Source organism: Alligator sinensis, unplaced genomic scaffold, assembly GCF_000455745.1.
Source record: "Alligator sinensis unplaced genomic scaffold, ASM45574v1 scaffold1266_1, whole genome shotgun sequence".
Classification (NCBI taxonomy): Eukaryota; Metazoa; Chordata; order Crocodylia; family Alligatoridae; genus Alligator; species Alligator sinensis.
The window spans coordinates 445,462-468,155 of NW_005842929.1; the positions used below are offsets into that span (position 1 = coordinate 445,462).

At 38.3% G+C, this 22,694-nt stretch overlaps 1 protein-coding gene across 1 annotated transcript in view; it reads right to left on the bottom strand.

Annotated features, from left to right (window-relative positions):
* The window catches only part of PSPC1 (paraspeckle component 1), a 55,021-nt gene that overhangs the window by 14,271 nt on the left and 18,056 nt on the right, over positions 1–22,694 (bottom strand). The window contains exon 6 of the mRNA XM_006036209.3: positions 21,872–21,980. Coding sequence (XP_006036271.1) covers positions 21,872–21,980 — 109 coding nt within the window. The remainder of the gene's footprint in view (positions 1–21,871; positions 21,981–22,694) is intronic.

Genomic DNA, 22,694 nt, shown 5'->3' on the forward strand with positions numbered 1-22,694 from the left:
CCCCACCCCCCCCCCCCCCCCCCCCCCCCCCCCCCGGTCACAACCTGTCTGGGTACTACCACACAGAGCTCAGTAGTGTGGAACCAAGTACAGGCACAAGCTGTGCAGATGAGGCATGCAGGGAAACTAAGACATGGGTTGTGGGCCAGTTGGAGAGCAGCAGTGACAACCAAGAAGGAAAGGGCAAGTAACACCTGGAAACCCCTCTAATCCTTCTTCTCTACTGAGCTTGGGACCCCACCACCCAGGATTCATAGCAGAAAGGTGATATTTGAAAAGATGGATTTCCAGGGCAAGGGTTAGAAAAGTCTAAAAGTTCATGGAGAAGCCCCAGAGCACCCAAGCCCTAGGAACCATGAGCTAGGGGCCACACAGCAGTTCTATGTAAATACTGCATTCCTCTGAATCTAAGATATGCTTTTTAAAACCAACATTTTTTAAATTTCCTGAGTTTTAAATTTGATTAAATAAACAGTTGTTATGGGCATAATTGATATTTTATCCTTGTACATGTGGTTTTATCTGACCGTCTTAATTTAAGAAAAAAATTAAAACGAGATCTGGGTAGCTCTGAAATTGAACGGCAACTTATATTCAAAAGAAAAATTGTAATAAATAATTTATTTTGTGCATTTTAATGGAATTCCAATCTCCCTCCAAACAGTCTGACAACAAATCTTGAACAAACTATTATAATCTAATAGAAAAGCAATGTGCCCTTCAGATTTTCTATCATTAAACCTGTAAAATTTAGGAGTCTGCATAAAATTACTGTTTAAATCAATGTGTACCTATAGTTTATTTTCTCCAGTAGACAAGAAAATTCAAATGTAATGCAAACACTATTTGTATTAAACTTGTGTTAATGGTTACCAACCAATGAGAATCAAGATCCATACAAAAATCAAAACAAGTTATTTAAAATCAAGGCTTCCTGTTTGCTGACTGTAATGGTTATTCAAATGAATCCTCAGCTACTAATACTGATTCTACAAGGACCAAACTATGAAGATGAAGCCAACCATTTCTATTTTTTCAGTTTATAAAATATACACATATAAACACTACATTTTGATGTTTTAAATTTTTCTAATGGTAGCAAGAAGGATGAAGATAGCTGTTGACAAAACAAATATAATGATCACTTTAATGGAAGATAAGAATAATAGTAACCTATCCTAAACGTTTCATACTTGAATAATCCCACTGCTTCAGTAAAACATCTATATTTGTTTTAGAGAAGTAAACTACAACAGTTTCTTTTAAAACATATGAGTAATGAGCAGAGCTACTAGAACTAGTTGTTTCAACCTGTACTTTTACAGGTTTAGCAATCGCATGAGAATTCCCATCCTGAACTCCTGTGACTTGAGTTTTGTTTTGGGAGGTGTACTGGAAGTACCACTCACTTCCACAGAAGCTCCCTCATTTCCCAATCTAGACAACATGTGGAATTTGCTGTAGCTAAAAGAGGTCCTCAATCATTCAATCTCAAAGAGAAAACATTTGCAGTTAACGGTGTCTAAAACCCTTAGCATTCACTGATTTTGACCTATTTGTAAAATAAAATTCATACATGGATATTTTCTTCAGCAGATAGAATACAACATATTTCAAAAAACATTTCACAATAGAAAGCTTCTAGGAAGTTACACTGCAAGGCAAAATGCATATGGGTTTGACTCTAATACCCTGGCATACAAGTAAAATAGTGTTGCACAAAAATAGGTAGTACCAACAGGCCAGATAATGTACAGGCATTAAACATATTAAGGTATTATACACACACATATTTTTGGCCACTGCCAACATAAAAGCTAATAGAACATTCAATTGTATAACAGTTCATAAATATACTCTAATATTTCATCCAACAACATAAAATTCAAGCTTGAACAGGATACAATTTAATGTAAAGAAATATATTAGCTTGTGGAGTTGAGTGTGTAATTAGCAGGGATCCGGGTGTTCCCCCTCCCATGGGGGAAAAAGAACACACATTTTCGCTTTTAACAAAGAAAAAGATGGATTTCTCATGTTAACAGAGAAACACACAGATTTTCCACTTTTGCAAAGAGCTCTCTGCAGGCTGGCAGAGTTCCAGCTTGCAAGGGGCTGGAGGGAACAGGAGGAGAGCAGTCAGGCAGGGGGTCCCATGGTCATGTGCACACGTACGCATGCACATAGCCACCAGGCACCCTGGAGAGCAGCTCTCACAGGTAAGTCTGGTGGGGGAGGGGCATGGAATTGAAGGCCCCATAGGAAGGGAGTTGGGCAGGGCTAGGACTGCTGCCACTGCCCAGCTGGGGTGGTGCGTGGGACTTGGGTTCTGGGGAAATGCTCGGCCACATTGGACTGGACCATCACAGATGGCTTGTCTGAGCAATGAGGGCTAGCTCCCCACTGCTACACATACTCCCAAAGGTCAGGAGGGGGGCATGTGCCCTCCAGATTTGTGCATGTGGCAGAGGCAGGCTGCCCACTCCAGGCTCCCTGCCCTGCTGCTACCAGGGCCTGTGCAGTTCAGCTGGTGGGATCCAGCACAGCAGGGCAGAGCAGGGCAGGAAAGCTTCTTACTGCTGCAAGCCCCATGCCACCCTGGCAAAGTGCCCCCTGCCCATCCAACAGCAGTGGGTGCAGCGGTGCAGAGTCCTACCCCTTGCTGCTGCCAGGCAGGCAGCGGGTGCATCGCCAGGGTGGCACAGGGCTTGCAGCGGTAAGGAGCTTCCCTGCCCAGCCCTGCTGGGTCCCACCTGCTGGGCTGCAGAGGCCCCAGGGGGAGGGAAGCAGCGTGGGAAGCCCAAGCCAGCAGCAGGCTGTGGCTTGGGAGTGAGGGGTCTGGACCTGCACCCTGGTAAGCAAAGGGGGCAGGGGCAGAGGAAGCTCAGATTTTCCATGATAACAGAGAAAAAGGAGGCGGGAGAAAATACTTGAATAAGGCTAGCTCTTTAACATAAAAAATGTTAAATACTCCAAATATATTAATACAGAACTTACAAATATCTTCCCTTAACTCTAGAGGATTCCCCAATAGGCCTCATTTTTTAAAATTCTGTAATAAAACCTGCAACTAAAGCTGTGGGTTATTTATTTGGGGAGATACTGCCCGTCTTTCAGGCATGTAACATTCTCTACTGCATGGCTCTCTACCCTACCCTAAGTTCTACCAGCAACCAAGGAACAAAGTATTTTTGAAAAAGAGCCGACTTAAACAGCTTCTACTTTAAAGATTCAATAAAGAATCAATTGAAATTAACTTATATATTCAATTACTCCCCTTGGAAGACACCAACTCTTAGCTTTCTCTTTTTTGACTACAGAAAAATAATAGAGCCATTTTTCCATTGCAAAGAATTCCGGAAATCCACAACAAGTAGAATGTGTTTTTAACAGTATGGAAACCTGGATGAAATCTCTAGGATTATTTTATCTGTCATGCAAGGCTGCTAATAATGCATGGCATTCTGTGGTACCCTCAAGAAGGATGCCAAGGTAGGTACCTTGGTTAAGAATTACTGTTTTATAGTCTTACTGTATTTGCTGTATTAGTATTTAAACTAAAACAGTTTCCATAGCCCTTTATAGCTTCTACAGCTGTGCTGGGCTGATGATGGAAGAAGAAACATCACTGCATGTTTATTATCTATATGCGCACACCTATCCATGACACTTTGAAGTTGTAACTTCCCTTGTGCTGTAAATCCTAATGTAACATTATTTATTATAATGTAATATTATTATTATTATAAGCCCTAATCTTGATTACTTAAGCCTTGTCTGTGATAGGGATGTTTTCAAAAAAATAATTGCCATTGCTTCTAACATGGTTCCAGTTCCATTAATGTTAGCAATGTTAACAGCCCCAACTTAAACACAATCTTAAACACTGTCACAGAACCTTGGTTAGAGCAAACCTAATCAATAGTGTATAAAACCAGCAAGCAGTAGCTCAAACATTACACTTATTTTGAATAAACAAACAGTACAAGCTTGATTGTTAGCTGCCATATTTCCATTATAATGAAGTTCTTCATATGAAAAGTGCTTTAATAATCAATTATAATAAGACTGAATCCCATTACCTGACGTAAGATTCTCAGGTCTTTCTGTTATTTTAAGGCTTGTCCAACTGGTGGCCCCCCAACTGTTAACACGTGGCCTGTGGCTTCTGTCCCACTACAACTGTCCTCCACCTTCTCCCCAGCCATTGTTCCTGCCATAGCTGCCAGGTTTTTTGGGTTCCCTCCTGCTTCTAATTCCTGCCCTCCCTCCTGAGGGCTGGGCAGTGCAATAGGTGGATGGCTGGGGTGCCTGCCCTGTACGTGCAGGGCAAGGGGAACCAGGCTGTCCACTGCATTGATATACAGGATGGACGGGTTGCCAGGTTGTATGCAGTCAGGGAGGTAGAGCTGGGAGAGTCCCCTGCCCACAGGGCGAATAGTCTTTGGCACTACAGCCTGTATGGGAGGTTGGGTGGTCACCAGTTGCCCACAAGCTGCACAGCCCTGCATCAGTTAGCTACTAGAGCACACTGGCTTGTTCTTCATTTTGGTCAACATGTTACATGGCCAATAAAGGCCCATCTAGATACTCAGTACATTGCTCAACTTTTTCATAAACCCGACATTCACAGTTTGAAGAAAGTAGATTATCTGGGAAGGCCTGACATTTTGAGGAATCTCCTTTCCGGAAAGAGTTCCACTTGTTTTCAAAATTCTCTAAGAGGCTCTTCAGTGTCTCCAGAATGAAAAACAACAAGCACCAGAATTATTACTGTTCCTATGAAAAGGAGTATTTAGCTTTAATAAGAGCCTAAGAAACTGTTAACAAAAAGTGTTCCCAGACAATACGAGACATACTAATACTTCCTGGTACGTTCAGTAAGCAAAAAAAGAAAAAAAAAATATTTTGCCCCCATGAATGCTCATCCTATGAAGTATGAGGTTCTCTCTCTATTACAGGAACTGCCACAAGTCCACTGCTCTCCTGGGGACAGCTTCTCTGCAACTTAAAACACATTCAGACCGTTTATTTCTGTTACAGATTGAGAAATAAAATTTCAAGCACTGCTAATTTCCACTGAACAAGCTGAAGTTTCTTGAAGATACCGGAAAAAAAACTGCATGAAGCAACCAGTTCAGTACACTGGAATACCTGACTGATCAAAAGACAAATGCTGGTCATAGAAGTAAGGCTGGTCACAATTTTTCACCTTTCATTTGGATGGTGCCAATTCTTTCAAACTGTAACTGTGGGCAAGGATCAGTTTTGAAGAATTTCCTGCTTAAAAAAAAAAAAAATACTGAAAGGGTCAAGATGACCTGTTTTGACACCCAAAATGTAAGTTAATTTATGCTTAGGAAACAAAGGGGAAAATAAACAAATCACAATAGAAAAGAATTTTAAAACCGCAAATTCTCCTGGGACTGAAAAACCATTACTCAGTCCTAGTATGGAATATATCTCACCTGATTAAGGAGAAGCAGTTGGTTTTGAACTACAGCAGCAATGTTCTGCAACTGCCCTGACGAGGCATCTAAGGGAAATTTAATGAGGGTACCTAAAAATTCAGTCACTGACTATTATGCATGAGGGATTCCTCAATTTACAGAGATAAGCTTGTATCTGGTCCTAAATGGTAATGACCATTCCTCACATTTGTGCCATAAGCCTTTTTGAATTCTTAATTTGAGAGGCTCCTTTGACAAACTGTACAATGGTTCTGGTGGCTAAAATTGACACCTGTTGCTAATTTGGGGGGGCGGGGGGGGGCACTCAATCATCTGTATTGAATGCACATTAATAAGGACCTACCAAATTTAAAGCAGAAGTGGGGTGAACTGCAGCTCCTTTAATCTTACAGGTTCCCCCACATGCCCCTCCACTGCTGACTGGTGAAGGGGCCATGCTTCCAGCTCACTTCTGACTGGTGGGGAGGCAAAAACTGCTGCTTTAAATGTGGTGCCATTTTTGCATCCTGCCACTGATTGGCTTAGGGACAACCGGTGGGAGGGCAAAAACCATGGTTTTCACTTCCCTGATGATCAGGAGGGAGCAGTGGGGCCCCTTTGCTAATCAATGTCACACCCCACTTGTGCAGTGAAGTTTGCAGGTCCCTACACATTAATAAACAAAAACCAAAAACCCTTAAAAGCTTTCTATAGTTCTTACTCAGCTATACAGGGACCTTTTAAAAGTAAGCATGCACCACAGAATAATGCTGATTTTACTGCAGCACCATCCTATATTTAAGATCATATGTGGTGTACTCTATTGTAAAATAAAGATAACGGATGGGGTGGAGAAAGCTTCTTTTCCTTTTAATTCAAGAAAATGTAGACTCTGTAATGCAAGGCAAAGATTAATTTAATGGAAAGTGTTCTGTTAATACAGAACTTCATTCCAGATTGAGGGATTAGTAGATTCTTTGTTTTTATATTTCATCTCCCCCCCGTTCATTGCTTTTCTGTACCATGAACCATTTGTGAATAACATATTTCTAATTTAGGCACTTCCCAGGATGCTTCTCCCACTTAGTCTTCTTATAGTACAATAGTATTTTGCTCTCACAGTACCTTCCATAACAGGCTAAGATGAAGCACAGACTTTAAAGTCATTGTCTATCATTTTTAATCACAGAATGAGCGACTAATGTAGGTAAATAAAGTGGGCAGAATCCAACCTCAAATGACCTCGCCTGTGACCATCCATTAGAGTCAGGAACAGCATCCTAGCTTTCCCAATTTTGTTGCTTTAATCTCACTGCCTCCCTGTCATCAGAAATCAATAGATTATAAATGAGGGACTTTGGACTGACTGTCTTACTTTATAGACTTGTTTGCTCAGGGGGAAAATATGTTCTGTGAAATCATAAGTTTCATTTTGCTTTTCAAACAAGGATCCTATATTTTTTCACTTTTCTAGTTTTATACCCTGAATTATAGTAGGTATCACTTTTTAATAAAAGATACTATTTTCCACAACTTCAAACTACCAAATTACAAATTATAATTTTATTTCTTAGTGTAAGCCTTTTGGAACAGCAACTGTGTTTTCTTTACTCTCAAGAACGCACCAAATGCACCCATCATATTTTTATTACTATCAAAATATTAACAATACAAAGCTCAACTACACACAAAAATATTCATGTTGGTCTATTTTTTCAAAATTTCATGGAGTAAAAAAACATCAATGCAGTTAAAAAGAATATTGCAACCAACTTCATGTACTATCAAAGTGGTTGAAAAATACTTACTTTTCTTCCAATTTATATGTAAGAAATAGTGCAATAAATTCTTGGAAAAGGTGCAAACAGGGCAATAATGCATCACTACCTGCATATACACGCTCACAATAATGATTAAAACCTGTATTATCATTTAATGTATTTACTTACATAATTGTCATTCTTGTAACAGATAAACCCTTGAATACTGCTGTGACATTTTAAAAAATAAAACATGAATGTAATAGCTGTGCCCAAGTTTCTAAAAAACAGGTTCAAAAGATATTATTCTTAAAAGATGTGATTTCTTGAAGAAAGGAACACACACATCATATGTTACGTTAGTTATTTTCCACATCTATCCTGTTTGCAAGATTCTGCAAGATGGAAAGATTTATTCAAGCACAAAATTAGAGATTTCCTTTAGCAGTGACTGTCTTCCACTCTTGCCCTAGGACATACGTAAAAGGGCTGCACCCTAGTTTCTGGCAACAAAATTTCAGGAAAACACACAGCTATTACATGAATGAATTAGATATGCAGATGATTTGCAGCTCTCCTTCAAAGAAAGCTTTATATTACCCTGAGCTTCATCTGCCCTTAAGAACATCTATAAAGTACCAAAGAGTAAACGCACCGTCTTTAGGAACACCTCTGCTTTCAAAACAAGGGTTCATTGCAGGAACAGGGACTGTTGTTAGCCTCTAGCTTTTAATGTTACACTCCATAAAATTATCACTTATACTTCTGTACATCCCTTTATTGTTATTCAATGCAACAACTAACTTGGTTTCTGCACCAGACAAGGTTAACCCACCCAAACTACAAAACAGCTTGCGCTGACTGCCTCTGCTTGGTACCTCAAAACTACAATTAACCTACAGAGAAAAACATGTGGGTTGTATCCTGTCTTACTGCTGTACAGTTAACATGGCAAGGCTACAGAGTTTATTACAGTAAAAACTCTGTTATCTGGCATCCCCCGAGAATGGGGGATGCCAGTTAATCAAATATCCCAGTTAATCAAATGTACACCATCTGGTGCTCTCCCCAGTGTCCGTGTGCCGGGGGACAGGGAGGGGGGACCCTGTGTAGGCTTTTTCCCCGCGCAGGCAGCTTTGCCCTGGGGTGTGGGCCAAAGAAGTGGCGAAGAAAAAAACTCAGCTTGCAGCAGAAAAACGGGAAGTACCCCAGAAGTGGTACTTCCAGTTTCGCTTTTGTCGTGTTGCTCGGATGCCAGTTAATTGAGTTTTCCGGCTAATAAAGTGCAGGTTAACACAGCTTTTACTGTAAAAACATTTACATTAGAATGTCACGGTGCACGTAGAAGGAATTTGGAAGTGTTACTAAAATGATAACTCCATGAGAACCCAAGAGAACAGAAGTTGAATTATTCGAGAGATGATTTGTCAAAGACAAATTTAAAAGAGTAATATTTAAAGCAAGTAAACATTTTTTCCCTTTCTGGATCCAAAGCAGCTGTGAAGAACTGCCTCATGATTCAAAGAAACAGGATGTTTTCATCTAGCTTCATGTTCCTTTCTTCATTTCTATTGCCCCAAAAAGTTTTAATTCATGAAAAATAAATGTAACAGCAATAACCCATCTTACCATATATTTTGCTATTTGAACACAGAATAAATATCATGCACCAAACAATTTCTCATTTGTGAAAATTATTCTCAACAATTTACTAATTAACAAATAAATTTGAGAAAGGTTAAGTTACTTACCTGTAAAAAAATAGTTCTCTGAAAGCATTATCCACCATATATCCAAGCTCATCATCCATCTCAAAGTCCAAATTTTCAGGATTAAATATTATAGGATTTTATATTGTAAACTAACCTCCAGTCGCTTTCTCTGCTTTCTGATTTAACCAAAGATTTAGTCTAAGTACCTGAATATAAACACAGACTAGAGGACTCAAGTGGAAATATGGAGGATGTATGACCTTCACAGAACCTCAGTCACAAACTTTTCCATTAAAGCCATACTCCACAAATCCCCACTCTTGGAGGCTGCAGAGGTGAAGAGCTGTCATACCCGGTAAGAGAGAAAGCTGGACTAACTGTACCACCTGTACATACAGAAATACAGTAAAAATTTCTTAACTTTAAAACAATGTAATATTGTATACATAAAACAATTCCCACTATCTATGACAAAGGATTGAGCTAAATTTTCAGATTCAAACAAAGGAAACACTAGATCTGGTCAAGTCTGAGATGCAGAGATAGGATAATAAGGTTTATTTTAAAAATATGCAATAGATTGGGAGCTCAATGGGACAAAAAAGTCACCTCTGACTACAAATGCAACAGACGTGGAAAAATGTAACTCTGGCACTATCTAGATCAAGAGTCAGCAACATATGGTCCATGGGCCAAATCCACCCTGCAAACAGATTGATTCTCCACAGGGGACCAGTGGCACAAATCTGTGCCACATCACCCATCCCTTCTATATCATACGACTATGCTATAGAGCCTGTTGCTCTACCATGTCTGGACCTATTCCTACTGTAGAGGAAATGGGGTTCAGTGGTAAAGCAGGCAGCTGGCAGCTCCAAGTAATGGGGACTGGGTCACAAAGGGCTGCCTGAACTGACAAAAGATTGCCAACACCTAGTTTAGATAATATCACATTCAAAGAGTACCTAAGATGGGACAACTAATGAAACCACCCACCCTTGAGATGATTTTACAAACCTAATATGTGTTTCTTTTTGGAATGAAACAGCAGTAATCTTTCGCTCAAAAATTAAAACTAGGAGAAAAAACCCATTCAGGAATTACTACATGTATTGTTTGTATGTTGTTTTCTATTATCTTTTACAACATTATTTATTATGCAACCAATTTAGGTTGCGAAGCAGTACAATTTTTAATACCAAAATATAGTTGAAAGCCAAACTTCTAAACGAAGGTAGAGACATACATTTTTGTCACTACAATGAAGTTACTACCCTGCCCTGCCTTCTACAATTAAGTCCTTAAGCAATAATTTCAGCATAAATCGCAATCTTTACTTTAAAAAGGGTAATTTGTATATAAATATTGTTGCAGACCAAAGTGTTTAGTACAAATTTAGTAAAATATAATTTTACTTATAAATAGCTTTTTAACAAGAATACGGTCAGTCCACACATACAGAATTTTATCTACACCTATTATATATGGATCATACCAACGATGAAACAAATATTCCTCTTAGGAAGTCAGACACCAACCCACCTCTCCATCCTTTTCCAACCAACATTACCTGATAGATGAGAAATTATATTTAAAAAGGTTTATAAAACAAATCCCTAATGAAAAAGCAAGCTAATTAAAATAATAAAATTAAATATGGTAATGCATCTTAATTTAAGATCTAATGTATTACATTGGAGAACCAACTGTAGTAGTAATAATTATATAAAAGTACAGGTTGGTAGAAACATATGGGTCAAGCTCATGATTTGGATTAATCCAAATGAAGAAAAAAATATTATTTGCTACTGAAAGAGTATATCCTCTCTTACTCATACCAGTCCACATAAAACTTCAAGGTATAAAACCTAATTTTTAATCCAAACATTAAAAAGTTGCTTTGCAAAAAGGTAAGTATGATTATAATCACATACAGTAAAAGCCACGTTAACTGGCACTTCATTAACTGGCATGCTCTTTTTAATCAGCATGCTGGTTGACGCCGGTCGACATAGCAAAAGGGAACCCAGAAGTGGGACTTCCGGTTTTGTCAAATACCACAGCCTGTGTGGGGTAAAGTAGCCTGCACGTAGCCCACCGTCCCTTTCCCCCGGCACACTGACACCAGCCGAGAGGGGCAGCACAGTTAATCTGGGATGTGGACGCGCTGGGAGGGACGTCTTTGCCCGACCAGGCAGACGCCTCTCAGATAACCAGCACATTTGGTTATCCAGCACCCCCATTTCCCATGGGTGCCGGATAATGGAGCTTTTGCTGTATATGGAAGTAGCATCCAGCAATCAACATCACCTTCAAGAGCCTCACTGACAGGAATTAGATGGCAATGCGGCTGCTGCTCTAGAATTTACAATTTAACTTAATTAAAGACTGAGCACTAGGGCTGCGCGAAGCTTCGGCCGCTGATTAGATTCGGCAGAGATCTGGCCGGATTTGGCGGCCAAATCTCCGAATCCTAATCAAATCAGGAGACTCTTTAATCTCACTGAATCAAATTGGAACCCTCTGAATTGATTAGGAGAGATTCAGAAAGATTTGATGATTTGGACACAGATACAGCTTTAAAGGTTTTTTCTACATACCTCAAGGTACCAGGTGGTTTGTGAATGCTGAGATGTTAGGGCAGATGGAGTGTCCCACAGGGAGACACAACCACTAGGGCTGTGTGAAGCTTTGGTCACTGATTTGATTCGGCCCGATTCTGTGGCTGAATCTCTGAATTGAATCAGAAGACCCTTTAATCTCTTTGAATTGAAACAGAACCCTCTGAATCTATTCAGAGAAATTCAGAAAAATTTGATGATTCAAACAGACACAGCTTTAAATGTTTTCTGTATACCTCAAGGTACCAAGCCAAGCAGCTCATGAATGCTGAGATGGTGGGGCAGATGGGAACGTTCCACGGGAGCAGATCTGGAAGTGAACCAGAAGCACTTCCGGGTCCGCCAGGGAGTGCATGGGGGACCACCCCCTTACCCCCCCCCGGTGACTGGCACCTCCTGGGTCGGGGGGGGGCACCTGGGGTCCACCGGAAGTACTTCCACTTCACTTCTAGGTTTGCCCTGTGCTTCTGTGGGATGCTCCATCCGCCCTACCATCACAGCGTTCACAAGCTGCACCTGGTACCTCAAGGTATGTAGAAAGAACATTTAAAGCTATGTCTGTGGCCAAATTGCTGATTCTCCAAATTAGCATCAACTCTTCGGGTTCAGCCAAATCGAATCAGAACAGTGATTCAAATCAACTAATCGAATCAGTCCCCAGTTCGGGCCAAATCCGAATCGAATACAGCCCATTTCACACACCCCTGCTGAGTACAGTGAGTGATTCATAACAATAGGGAGGGGAATATATATAATCTCAAACTAAGAGCAGGATTCTAAAACCTGTAACAGCATACACTTAGGACCAAAATGCAGCTCTGAAAAGGATTATCAATCAGGCAGACGTCATCTCTTTCAATTTGTCTTGGTTAAAAAATCTTAAAATACAACCAGCAATACTTAAGTTAGATAACGCGATGCTGAACAAGACTTGTTCTGATCTACACTGATTACCCAGTGGTATTTAGCAGCAGCTAAGGGCTCCCAAATGTGTTCAAGCGTAAGATTTTATACTGCAGAAACACACTTTCAGATTCCAGGACAGTGACCAATCTCAATTAGTAGCCTTGTATCCCCTTGTTGGGCAAGCCTAATTTTCAGAAAACAGTCTTTTTCCCCCCAAACAGCAAATTTTAATATATTTGGTTGACAGTTGTGGAACCTTTAAAACAATTTGGCAATTATCTCAAGGAAAAGAATCAGATCATCTGAACACTTAGAACAAATAATCCTCACCAAAATGTTTTTATTAGGAGTCATGTAAAAAGGCTTTTAAATAAAAAACAGCTAGCTCACCTAGGACAAAGATAATCAGAATTAAAATCCTAAAGAAAAATGTAAAAAGTAAAACATATAGACTCAAATGGAAGATTAAAGCAGATTTCTGAGAATTAAATTCCATATTCTTAAACACAGGTCACAGGTTTAAACGCAAAAGTGTGTTAGTTCCTAACAAATAATCTGTGATACATATGAGGTCTATGATAATAAAGTTGAGGTCTGTAATAGTAGAGAACTGAGGCCTGTAGTGATTAAATACTATTCAATAATAATCAAAGCCTCAGATTAAAAAAAAAAAGATATTTTGAAGGACAGCACTATACTCCACATCAAGACATTCACAAAATCATAATTTAACAAATACAAGGATTCCCATGGGTTTACCCTCTTGATTCTGAACAGTTAAGACTTTCGCGTGCCAAACAATTAGTGTTCAGGGTCTGGACTCCATGCCTCAGGAACAGAGACCGGTATCTGTGAAGAAGTCTATACTCGCATTTGAACAAATGACCCAGATTTAGAAATTGTTTCCACTGGTATGAATGATTGATATGAACAGCTTCCTACACTGGATACTTGGGAACTTAATATTAATAAGTGAAGGATGATATTTCTCTAACTAGATGACCTATTCTTCCTCTAGACAGTATACTATCAGAACAATTTTACAACTTTGTCTGGTTACAAAAACAGGAAACTAGACTGCTTAGTCTGAAATCTCAATTTCAAAATGTAAAGGTAAGATTCTCAGAGAGATTACTCAAAACCAAACAAGCAGTACACATCAAGCAGCACAAAACAAACAAACAAACAACAAGGTTTGAGCCAAATGCAAGGAAGTTCCATAGGCACCATTCCACTGAGTTGGAATGGCTAATTTTCCAAGCAGATTGATGTGATTTGTCCAGATTCTGGCAACCAGGACCCCTACGTAGTCAATATGAAGATTAAGGCCTCTCGGTTAAACAATTCAAAGGCAGATGCCCTAGAACACAGAGAATGGAGAGCTAGAAGTGTTTGGACACTCATCTTGCTGGGATCCTTTGACCCTAGCTGACTTCCTGCCCTTAGGGCAGGGGGCTGGACTCAATGATCTTCCGAGGTCCCTTCCAGTCCTAAGGTCTATGAAATCTATGAGATATTTTCAAAGGACAAATCAGAAAGGCAAAAAAGTACAGACAGCCAGTAAGAAACTACAGCATGTAAGCATGTCTAATGACTAAGGCACTTCAGTGGGAGAGGGAGACTGGGGTCCTGGTCTCTACTGCCTGGCAATCTGATGGCTTGGGGTTTTTGTTTTAAGCCAATGACTGTACAATGTAAAATGCATGAACTGTCCAAGCAGCAGAAACAACTGCTAATTAACAGGACATTATGTACAGGGTTTGACAGTTGGTTGTGAATGGTCAAATTAAACTATAACATTTGACTATAAAACATCATTAGCAGCCAAAAATGACTGAGACAGGAGAAACTAAATAAACAAATCTCATAACACCATATAAAGCAAGCAAGATATCCAAAGTCTTTCTATTATCAGTAAATTATCCAAGAACTGTTATTCAAGGTCTCTGATGATATACTAGTGCTGTGTATTGTCCATGTTTAATAACCCAGAGTTGCTCAAGTTGCACTGCCCTACACAAGAACTGCATTCTAAGATAGTTTCTCCTTCAATTTTCTCTATTTATCAGGCACAACAAAAGAAAATGTATTAAGAGAATCAGATGCAAATATTTAGGAGAGGAATAATTAGAGACACGATATACTTGTTCAGCCAGCATGATGCAAAAAAGAACCCTTGGACCCCAAGAAGAAATTAAGGAATGCCTGAATTCAGACTAGAGATTTCCATATATATCAGGGTGCTCCTGCCCATTATAGGATACAGATAAATGATTAGTATGTATGGACTGACAACATATTTCTAAGCTTACTCGATTTATATGGTTACATGAAAGACTTCTAATATGTAAAAAGTACATACACTTGTTTTAAAATATTCTGCATAGATATTAGAAATTTGGAAACAAAACAAAATAAATCTTACTGTATTTACTTGAATATAAGATGACCCCCTAATAATTAGATATCTGGAAAATTCTTTTTAAAAATTATAAATTATTTATATCGTATTTAATTGTTGGAAGTTTGTCTTAAATTTGCCCCACTCCCACTGCTACAGAAGGAAAAATAAATCTTGTTCCTTCTCCTCTTAACTTTTTCCTCCTGCAGCTCCTCTCTCTGCCTGGACTGTTAGACCCTAGTATCTCTAAGCACATGGAAGTGAGAAGCAAATTTGAAAACACTGACTTTGAGATTAACATGCCTATGGTAATATAACTCATCCAGAATTGATGCAATTGAGTAATTTACCTTTTCTGAGGCCGCTACAAGTTTGAGTACAGGTATTCCATAAACAGACTTTTAAGCAGCACTTTTGTACCTACTTACATAAAGTACTATGCATATTAATCCAAAGACAAAACGTTCATGATTTCCATACAGTTCACTGCATGGTAAATTAGCAATGTAGTGGCTCACCGTGACTTGAAAAGGTGTTAGACTCAGGGAGATCGAGCACAATGGGTACTACCATATATCTTATTCAGACAGGCTTCACTAATCTATCCTTGTGGTAGGTTCCCATCAGATTGTTTACCCCATATAGGCCATGTGTTTTATAGTTACGCTCAGTGTCAGCTCATATTGTTCTAAACACACACTTAATCATATGAAAATAGTAAGTTACCAGTGAAATTAAAAATTTTGTCAAAGTAGGTATTGCAGGGACAGGGGCTGGTAGCTATCGTATCACTGAAAATTAATATTTGGGATACAGGTTACTGAGAAATCCAAATTGTAAAATCAGTTTCAAACCTGCTTAAATACTATTTGAACAATCAGGAAACAAATTACATTTAATTCGTTAGAAAGTTCTCTCACCTTTAAAAGTTTTGCCAAGCAAAATGTATACATAAAATATATTATATAAACATGGATAAGACTAAATAAAAATTATGCTGTCATCTGCATTATTTATCTGTGATGTCCTTACCTATTTTTGGTAAACACAACAACACTAATTGCAAGTTTTGCAATTATTCCGCAGTCTCAAAACTGCTTTTTTGTTAGTCTGTTTTTTAAATAAAGCAGATATAGTCTGAATACTTAGGAACTGTTAACAACACTGTCATCCTTAGCAAGCCACAGCAAGCATTCCAGGTGGAGTTTTGTGCATGGAAGAAATACAAGACGAAGATCTAAGCATTTGCCCTGCAAAGTCCATCACCATCGTCTTTCGGAAAGAAAGCATTTTAATGCTACCCCCAAACAATCAAACTTGCCTACAAAGAAACATACAAATATGTCAGACATTGATAAAACACAATTTGCCTTATTCATAGGAAATAATATTCACTGAAAAGAATAAACCACTGCAAGATAGCAGGACTCTTGTGCATTGTTTCATCAGTTTAATTTACATATACATTTAATGTTAATTGTATTTCCAGAATCCAGTTTTATGTTAAGAAGTCCATAAAACTGTTAAGATGTCAAACATGAACACTTGTCATTTTGTGCACCAGTACTATGCAAACTGTACTGCAATGAGAAGGCAATTCATCAAAGTGAAACTCTTCAATAAACCTTTTATAAGACAGCTTAAGTTTGCAGCTGTTTATGCTGGCGAACACAGCCTACAGTCACAAGGTCCCAGATAACCAGGGATAAGTCCAGGTCTGAAAAGCACGCTACTTTTTCCATGATACAGAAAATATATCTGCTTTTTTCAGTCACACACTTGCAAATGTTTAGTGACCTTTGTACTTGAGGATTTATTTTACAACCACCTAAATGTCTTCAAAGGACAAACTGGGTTAAAAATACTCCATTCAATGAGAATTCAAGATGCCCATGGTTAATGGGATTTTTAGAAAGAAGGAAAAAATAGATATAGTTCTATTAAGTCAGAAAAAATAGATAGTTCTATTCACAAATATAGCCTTTTCTTCTTTTCTGTAAATAAGGGTCAAGTTGCACTAGTATCCAGCCCTGTTCCCTAGATATTAAGGGACTTCAGCTCACCCTCTCCATTTGTCTTCTCATAAGCAGAACTCATGCTTGTTATTCACATTCATCTGCATGCATATCCACAAGAAGCAAAGCCAGCCACAGCAGCAGCATCAAGAGCAGATAATCCAAGAAATCTTCACTCCCACCAAGAGAACTGAGATTTGGATTGTGATGGGAGGGAAATCAAGGCTAGAGAAATGCTTTTTTTTTTTTAATCCATACTCTTTCAAAAAAAAAAAAGCAAACAACTTTATAGTATTCTTGAGAGGCAGGGAAGACTGTACTATACTGTTTCCATGCTATATTCCATTCAAGTCTTATTAGGGCTTCTACCCTACAAGCAGTTTTGGCCTCTACTATTCAAGCAATCTCTGATGCTGCTGTGTTTGGCTCCTTCTTCCAATACTTATGGAACATATCTGAACAGCAGAGCTGTTACCCAGGAAGTCAACCAAAATCTAGTTACCATGATTTTTAAAACAGACCAAAGGAAAACAAATGATTAAGAGAACTCTAGAAGAGGCAGGCATTTAGGAATATAAACCTATAGAATTTCAAGGAGACATATAGACAATTTACCATTCAATAAAAAGAGATGTGCCACACCTGTATCGCAGTTCAGCTGCTCTGCAGTAACTACACTGCACACAGTCTTTACCTCTTGTGAGTACAAGGCAAACCATGTCATCTTACTCTTTCATTGAGGCCTAATCTAAGGCAATTTCATTTCCAGTTACTCTGAGATGAGAGCACACAAACAAGATGTTACCATGGAGCAGCTGAAGTCCTACCCCTTTTTTTCACGTGGTATATTGTGCATATGTCTATGCCTTTAATCATTTAAGTACCTACGTCACTTTTAGCAACAGGACCTGTGTATCACTGACCATTTTACTTAAACTATGCATCATAATTCCCTTTTTAAATTTAAAAATCTGCTCTAAAAGTCACTGCTAAATTATTGCATTTAGCATTTTATCATGTTACAATATTCATCTGATCATGTTACAATTGTTTTATGCCACTGCTATAGAATTAAGGTCGGGTAACATCCAAATCTAAGAATACCAACCTTGCTTATTTTGAGGGGTTTTGCTGACCCGATAAGAAGATTCAATATTTTTTCCTGGTGCTGGATCAGAACAATCCCTCATTAAATCAGTGCACTGAATTAAAAGTAACTTTTATGCACTGAAATGAACATCTGGTGAAAATATTCTGATACACAAACCTACAACCTTCATTTTAAAAGCCACTCAAACCTGGATGCTAACCATTTTACTATTTGAATAGCCTATAAATTAACTGCATTTAAAGTAGAAAATATTGCTTTTAAACAAATAAACATGAGGTGATGGAAAATAAAATGCTATATTTGCTACCCACTGTAAATAAGTTCTCCTTCTAGCAAAATACAGTATTTATGCAAACTAGCAGATACCTAAAAAGATAAAGGAGAAAAGAATAAAACAGATTTCAAAACTAAAATTTATGTAATGATCTTCCAACTATAACAACTTTCTAAGAGCGAATCATTATACACTGTAAAGTGAGAGATATAAAACTTTTTTTTACCTTTAAAATTTAAAGCCAACTCTCACTCCACTAAAAAAAAACTGAAATAAATTCTTTGAACATCTCTGGGCTGTCCCTAATGCCGGTACTACCAGGCTACAAACTTGGTAAAACTTCAACTATTACATCAAGGAAGTACAGCAAATGAACAGCTCTGTAGTATTGTTTACATTTTTTGTCAATTAAAAATAAAACTGAGAAACATCCACAAGCAACTGAATATATTGATTTCCAACGTGTACTGAATAGTGTGTGCAAAAATTTTCTTCTCAAAATAAGGCAAACAATGAAAAAAATCAGAGTTTACAAGTTTGAAAGTAAAAAGACAGGGAAAGTAATAAATAAATGAAGATAGTTTGAGAGAACAGTCTCTGGGTGGCCATTACACTTACCATTTAGGTCCTTCTTTTAAACTGAACAGTGAAAAAGGATAGGATATAAGTGAAGGAAGCTTACTTTTTCAAAGCTTTTAAGAAACAAAAACAAGTATTAGAAATAATTATCATTTCCTTCCATAGAAGAACACATGATGTTTTAAAGATTAAGAAATATGCCATACTTAAAGTAGGCTGGGAAACCCATTATGAAGTTCTGATATAGTAAAATCCCCACACAAATATTATGCTAAAAATAACAAATTTTAGGTAACTAAAATAATTTGATTAAAGAAGACATTGTCAAGATGATGGTGGATATTCCGTTAAATACATCTTTTCACAGTATCCGGTAATAATGGTTCACATTTCTGGCCTACTCCAAAATGCATAATTTTCAATGAAGAATCTCATTCATATGTTAGAACTTAAGTAGCTATCTATGAAACTTGTTTCATCTTCAATATTAAAGAATGACATAATAGTCCCCTACAATGAAAACTAGTAGTAAAGGAAATAGTAAAAGGGACATGCAATTTTCATTCGGTCTTTTTTTTGCATTTTAAATTAAGCTACTTCAGTAAAAGCCAACATATCACAACAAAAGCAGAATCACTACAACTTACTAAACAAAATCAACTCTTTCAAAGCGTTTTACAGAACTGTCGTTTAAGTTCATGTGACATTCCCATTTGAAAATATAACGTATTCATATTATATAGCATAATTCAGATCAATTTTAGCAGTGATATACTTCTGAATACATGTTTTCTGCAGCAGACTATTAGTTTCCAATTATCAGAAATTGTTAAAACAGGATGGACCTCAGTGGAACAATCACAAATTTTGAAAAGTATTTTGAAATGCTTCAGGCTTATTCTACCTGGAAAGTCATCCTAACATTTACAATAGTGTAAAAAGTGCATATATGACACACACTAATTATCATGCTACATTCAGTTTGGTTTTCAGCGCTTCTCCTTTGAAGATGGGCCAAATATCAGTGAAATAACAGGACCTGTAGTATATATCCAAACATGTTTAAGGCTGTAGTTACATAAAATGAATGCTGTATGTAACAGATCTTATGTTGTAAAAGAGATTAAAATGTAAATTGAAGTTAAATTTAGTAAAATTTGCAGCAGCAGGTCACTGATGGCCCTGCTTTAATTGTGGCAGATTAGAGTGCTTTTCATGGCTTTAGCCAATATGCCTTGTAATTGTACAACAGAGTCAATCATATAGCTTTAGGAATAGCTTAGAACAGAACTTGAAAATGATGGTTTGGATAGAGATGATCCTTCCTTGAACAGGGAGTTAAATTAGAGGTCCCCTTCCAGCCCTATAAAATCATATTACACAACTGTAAAACACTACAAAAGTCAAAATGTTCTAAGTTTCTAACTGTGTACCACAATAATTCAAAAATGCACACAAAAGGTATCAACTTTTAACCACTTGACTTATAAAAATGTTATATCTTACATCCTCCATTATCCTAAAGAAAAAATAAATGCTTAATTCTTACATACATCTTTTTTCACAATGCAAGGATGTATGCAAGTGAAAACCAGCAAAAAAACAAAAAACAAAAACACAAACCAACTCTCTGCTGAAAACTTCTTTTTGGTGATGTAATCAACTTCAACTAGTTAATCTGGCCAAAAACTCTACTAGCCGGTAGCAACGCCATGAATACCTGTTTAAAAATAACCTTAATAACTTATTGCCCCACCTTTGTGTTCCCCCTCTCCCACACATCTCTCTACGAAGGAACCTGCCTAAGTTTTCTGAAGAATTTCTCAAGATGTTTTAGAACACAATTATACTTTCATCAGTCATGACAGAAAATGTGATAAACCTGGATGTTTACAAAAGATTATGTTCCTTTCCAAAAAACATGAAGTCACTGAACAGTTTTTGATGTTTTCAACAGCTAAGCCTCTACCTACACAATGAATAGTACCACTTAATGTAAAGTTAAAATGTTTCCCTCAAATTAAAAGTAAAGTGAAAATGCTGGCACAAACTACACAAGTGTGGCAGTCATTGTAATGGTGTAAAGCAGACTGATACTCATAAAGCTTAGTTCCCTTCAAAAATAGTTGTATCCATGTAAGGCACGGATGGATACCCTTTAAGTATCCAAGTGGTCTTAATTACATCCTTAACCAAATCAAAACAATAATTCTGTATATACCAGACATTCTTTTGTGATGTCACTGCTTCACTATTTTTCCAGGCACCTTTCTTCCAAGGCAGACCAGGCCTAAATTACTAATGTGAAAAAGGAGAATTTTTAAAAACCCAATGCATCCACAATAGAAGAAAAGAACATTTTTCTTCTTTTTAGGTTTTCTTGAGTTCTTTTAGCTAGAAGGGCTTTGAAGAAAATTATATTCTCACCCTACTAGTTACAGCAGATTCAAGGTGGGCAGCAATCTTATGCCCTGTTTACATTCTTTTTCTTATCCTGCATAAACCCTTGTGTGGACACTTTTTTTTAAGAGCTGCTTACTGATTCACATAAACTTAACATAAACCGAAAGAAAAATGTCCAAACACAGGTCTGCACCAGTATAAATAGATCTAAAATTCACAACTTTAACCAAACCAATGCAACTCTCCATTTAGATGCAGCCCAGAGAAAATATGGGAAATATGTTTGACCCTTGAAGAAAAGTGGTATTGTTGAGACAGCAAATTTATACAAAAGATGAGGTCCTGAATCTGTAAATAAATATTTATACACTTTCTATTAGCTGAAATCCTGAGTCACTGGGAAAAGAGAGAGTATTTGTCATTATGTACCAAAGACAAAACTGCAATGCTAGGAGTGGGCCATAAAAATGAACTGCTGTCATTTTGCTGTAAAAGTAGCACTATTCAAAAGATGTAAAAGAGCAGACTGGAAGAAATCACATTCATCTGGTTATCCTAGAGAACACAGGAAAAGTCATGCCAGACCAACCTTATTTTTTTTACTTTACACTTGAGATGTTAAGCAAAGATTCTACTTACATTGTCCATGAAATTTGGTTTAAACCCTCCTTCCTGCTGCCGTCTGAGTTCTTCCTGTTCTCGCTGGCGTAACATCTCTTCTTCACGACGTCGGTGCTCTTCTTCATGTCTAAAAGAATTAATAAAGTTGTGTAAATTAAGTTCTTAGCTTTTTCACACTGCTTCACTGCATCAGGCCTCAAGGGTTAAAACTAATTAAATTCAAAATGAGAACACTTGACGCTGCCTACTAGCCTTTGACATGCCACTTAGTTACTGTGGTATTTACTAGGCCTGTGCGAAGCAGCTAGGGTTTGCTTTGGATTCAGCCGATTCCGGGGACAGCAATTCAATTCGGTGATTCCAATCACTGTCCTGATTCGATTCAGCCAAATCTCCGAATCAGCCAGGCCAGGTCCATCCCTTGCCCGCTCTCCCAGCCCTGCAATGGCTGCCCTGCCCGCCCCAGCTCCCAGCACTTGGGGGGAAAAAAGCTCCGGCTCATCAGGTGCTGCCAGGTGGAGGGCCACCCCTGCTGCACCCCACTGCAGGGGGAGGGGGGGCTCTGCACAAGCCCCTGAACCCCCTCCCCATGCCCCCTCACAGGTGCCCCACACTGGCCAGCTCTGGCCCTTTAAGGAAAAAACCCTGAAGAAACCCCAGGACTCACTGCTCCTGCTGGTGGGGGGCGATCCTTCTGCATGACCCCCCAAAGCTGCACCAGGAGCAGCGAGTCCTGGGGCTTTTCTTGGCTTTTTTTCTCTCCTTAAAGTGCCAGACCTTGGCAGGCAGAACAGCCGTGGGGGGGCTGGGGGGGGGTCAAGGGGGCTCATGCAGAGCCCCC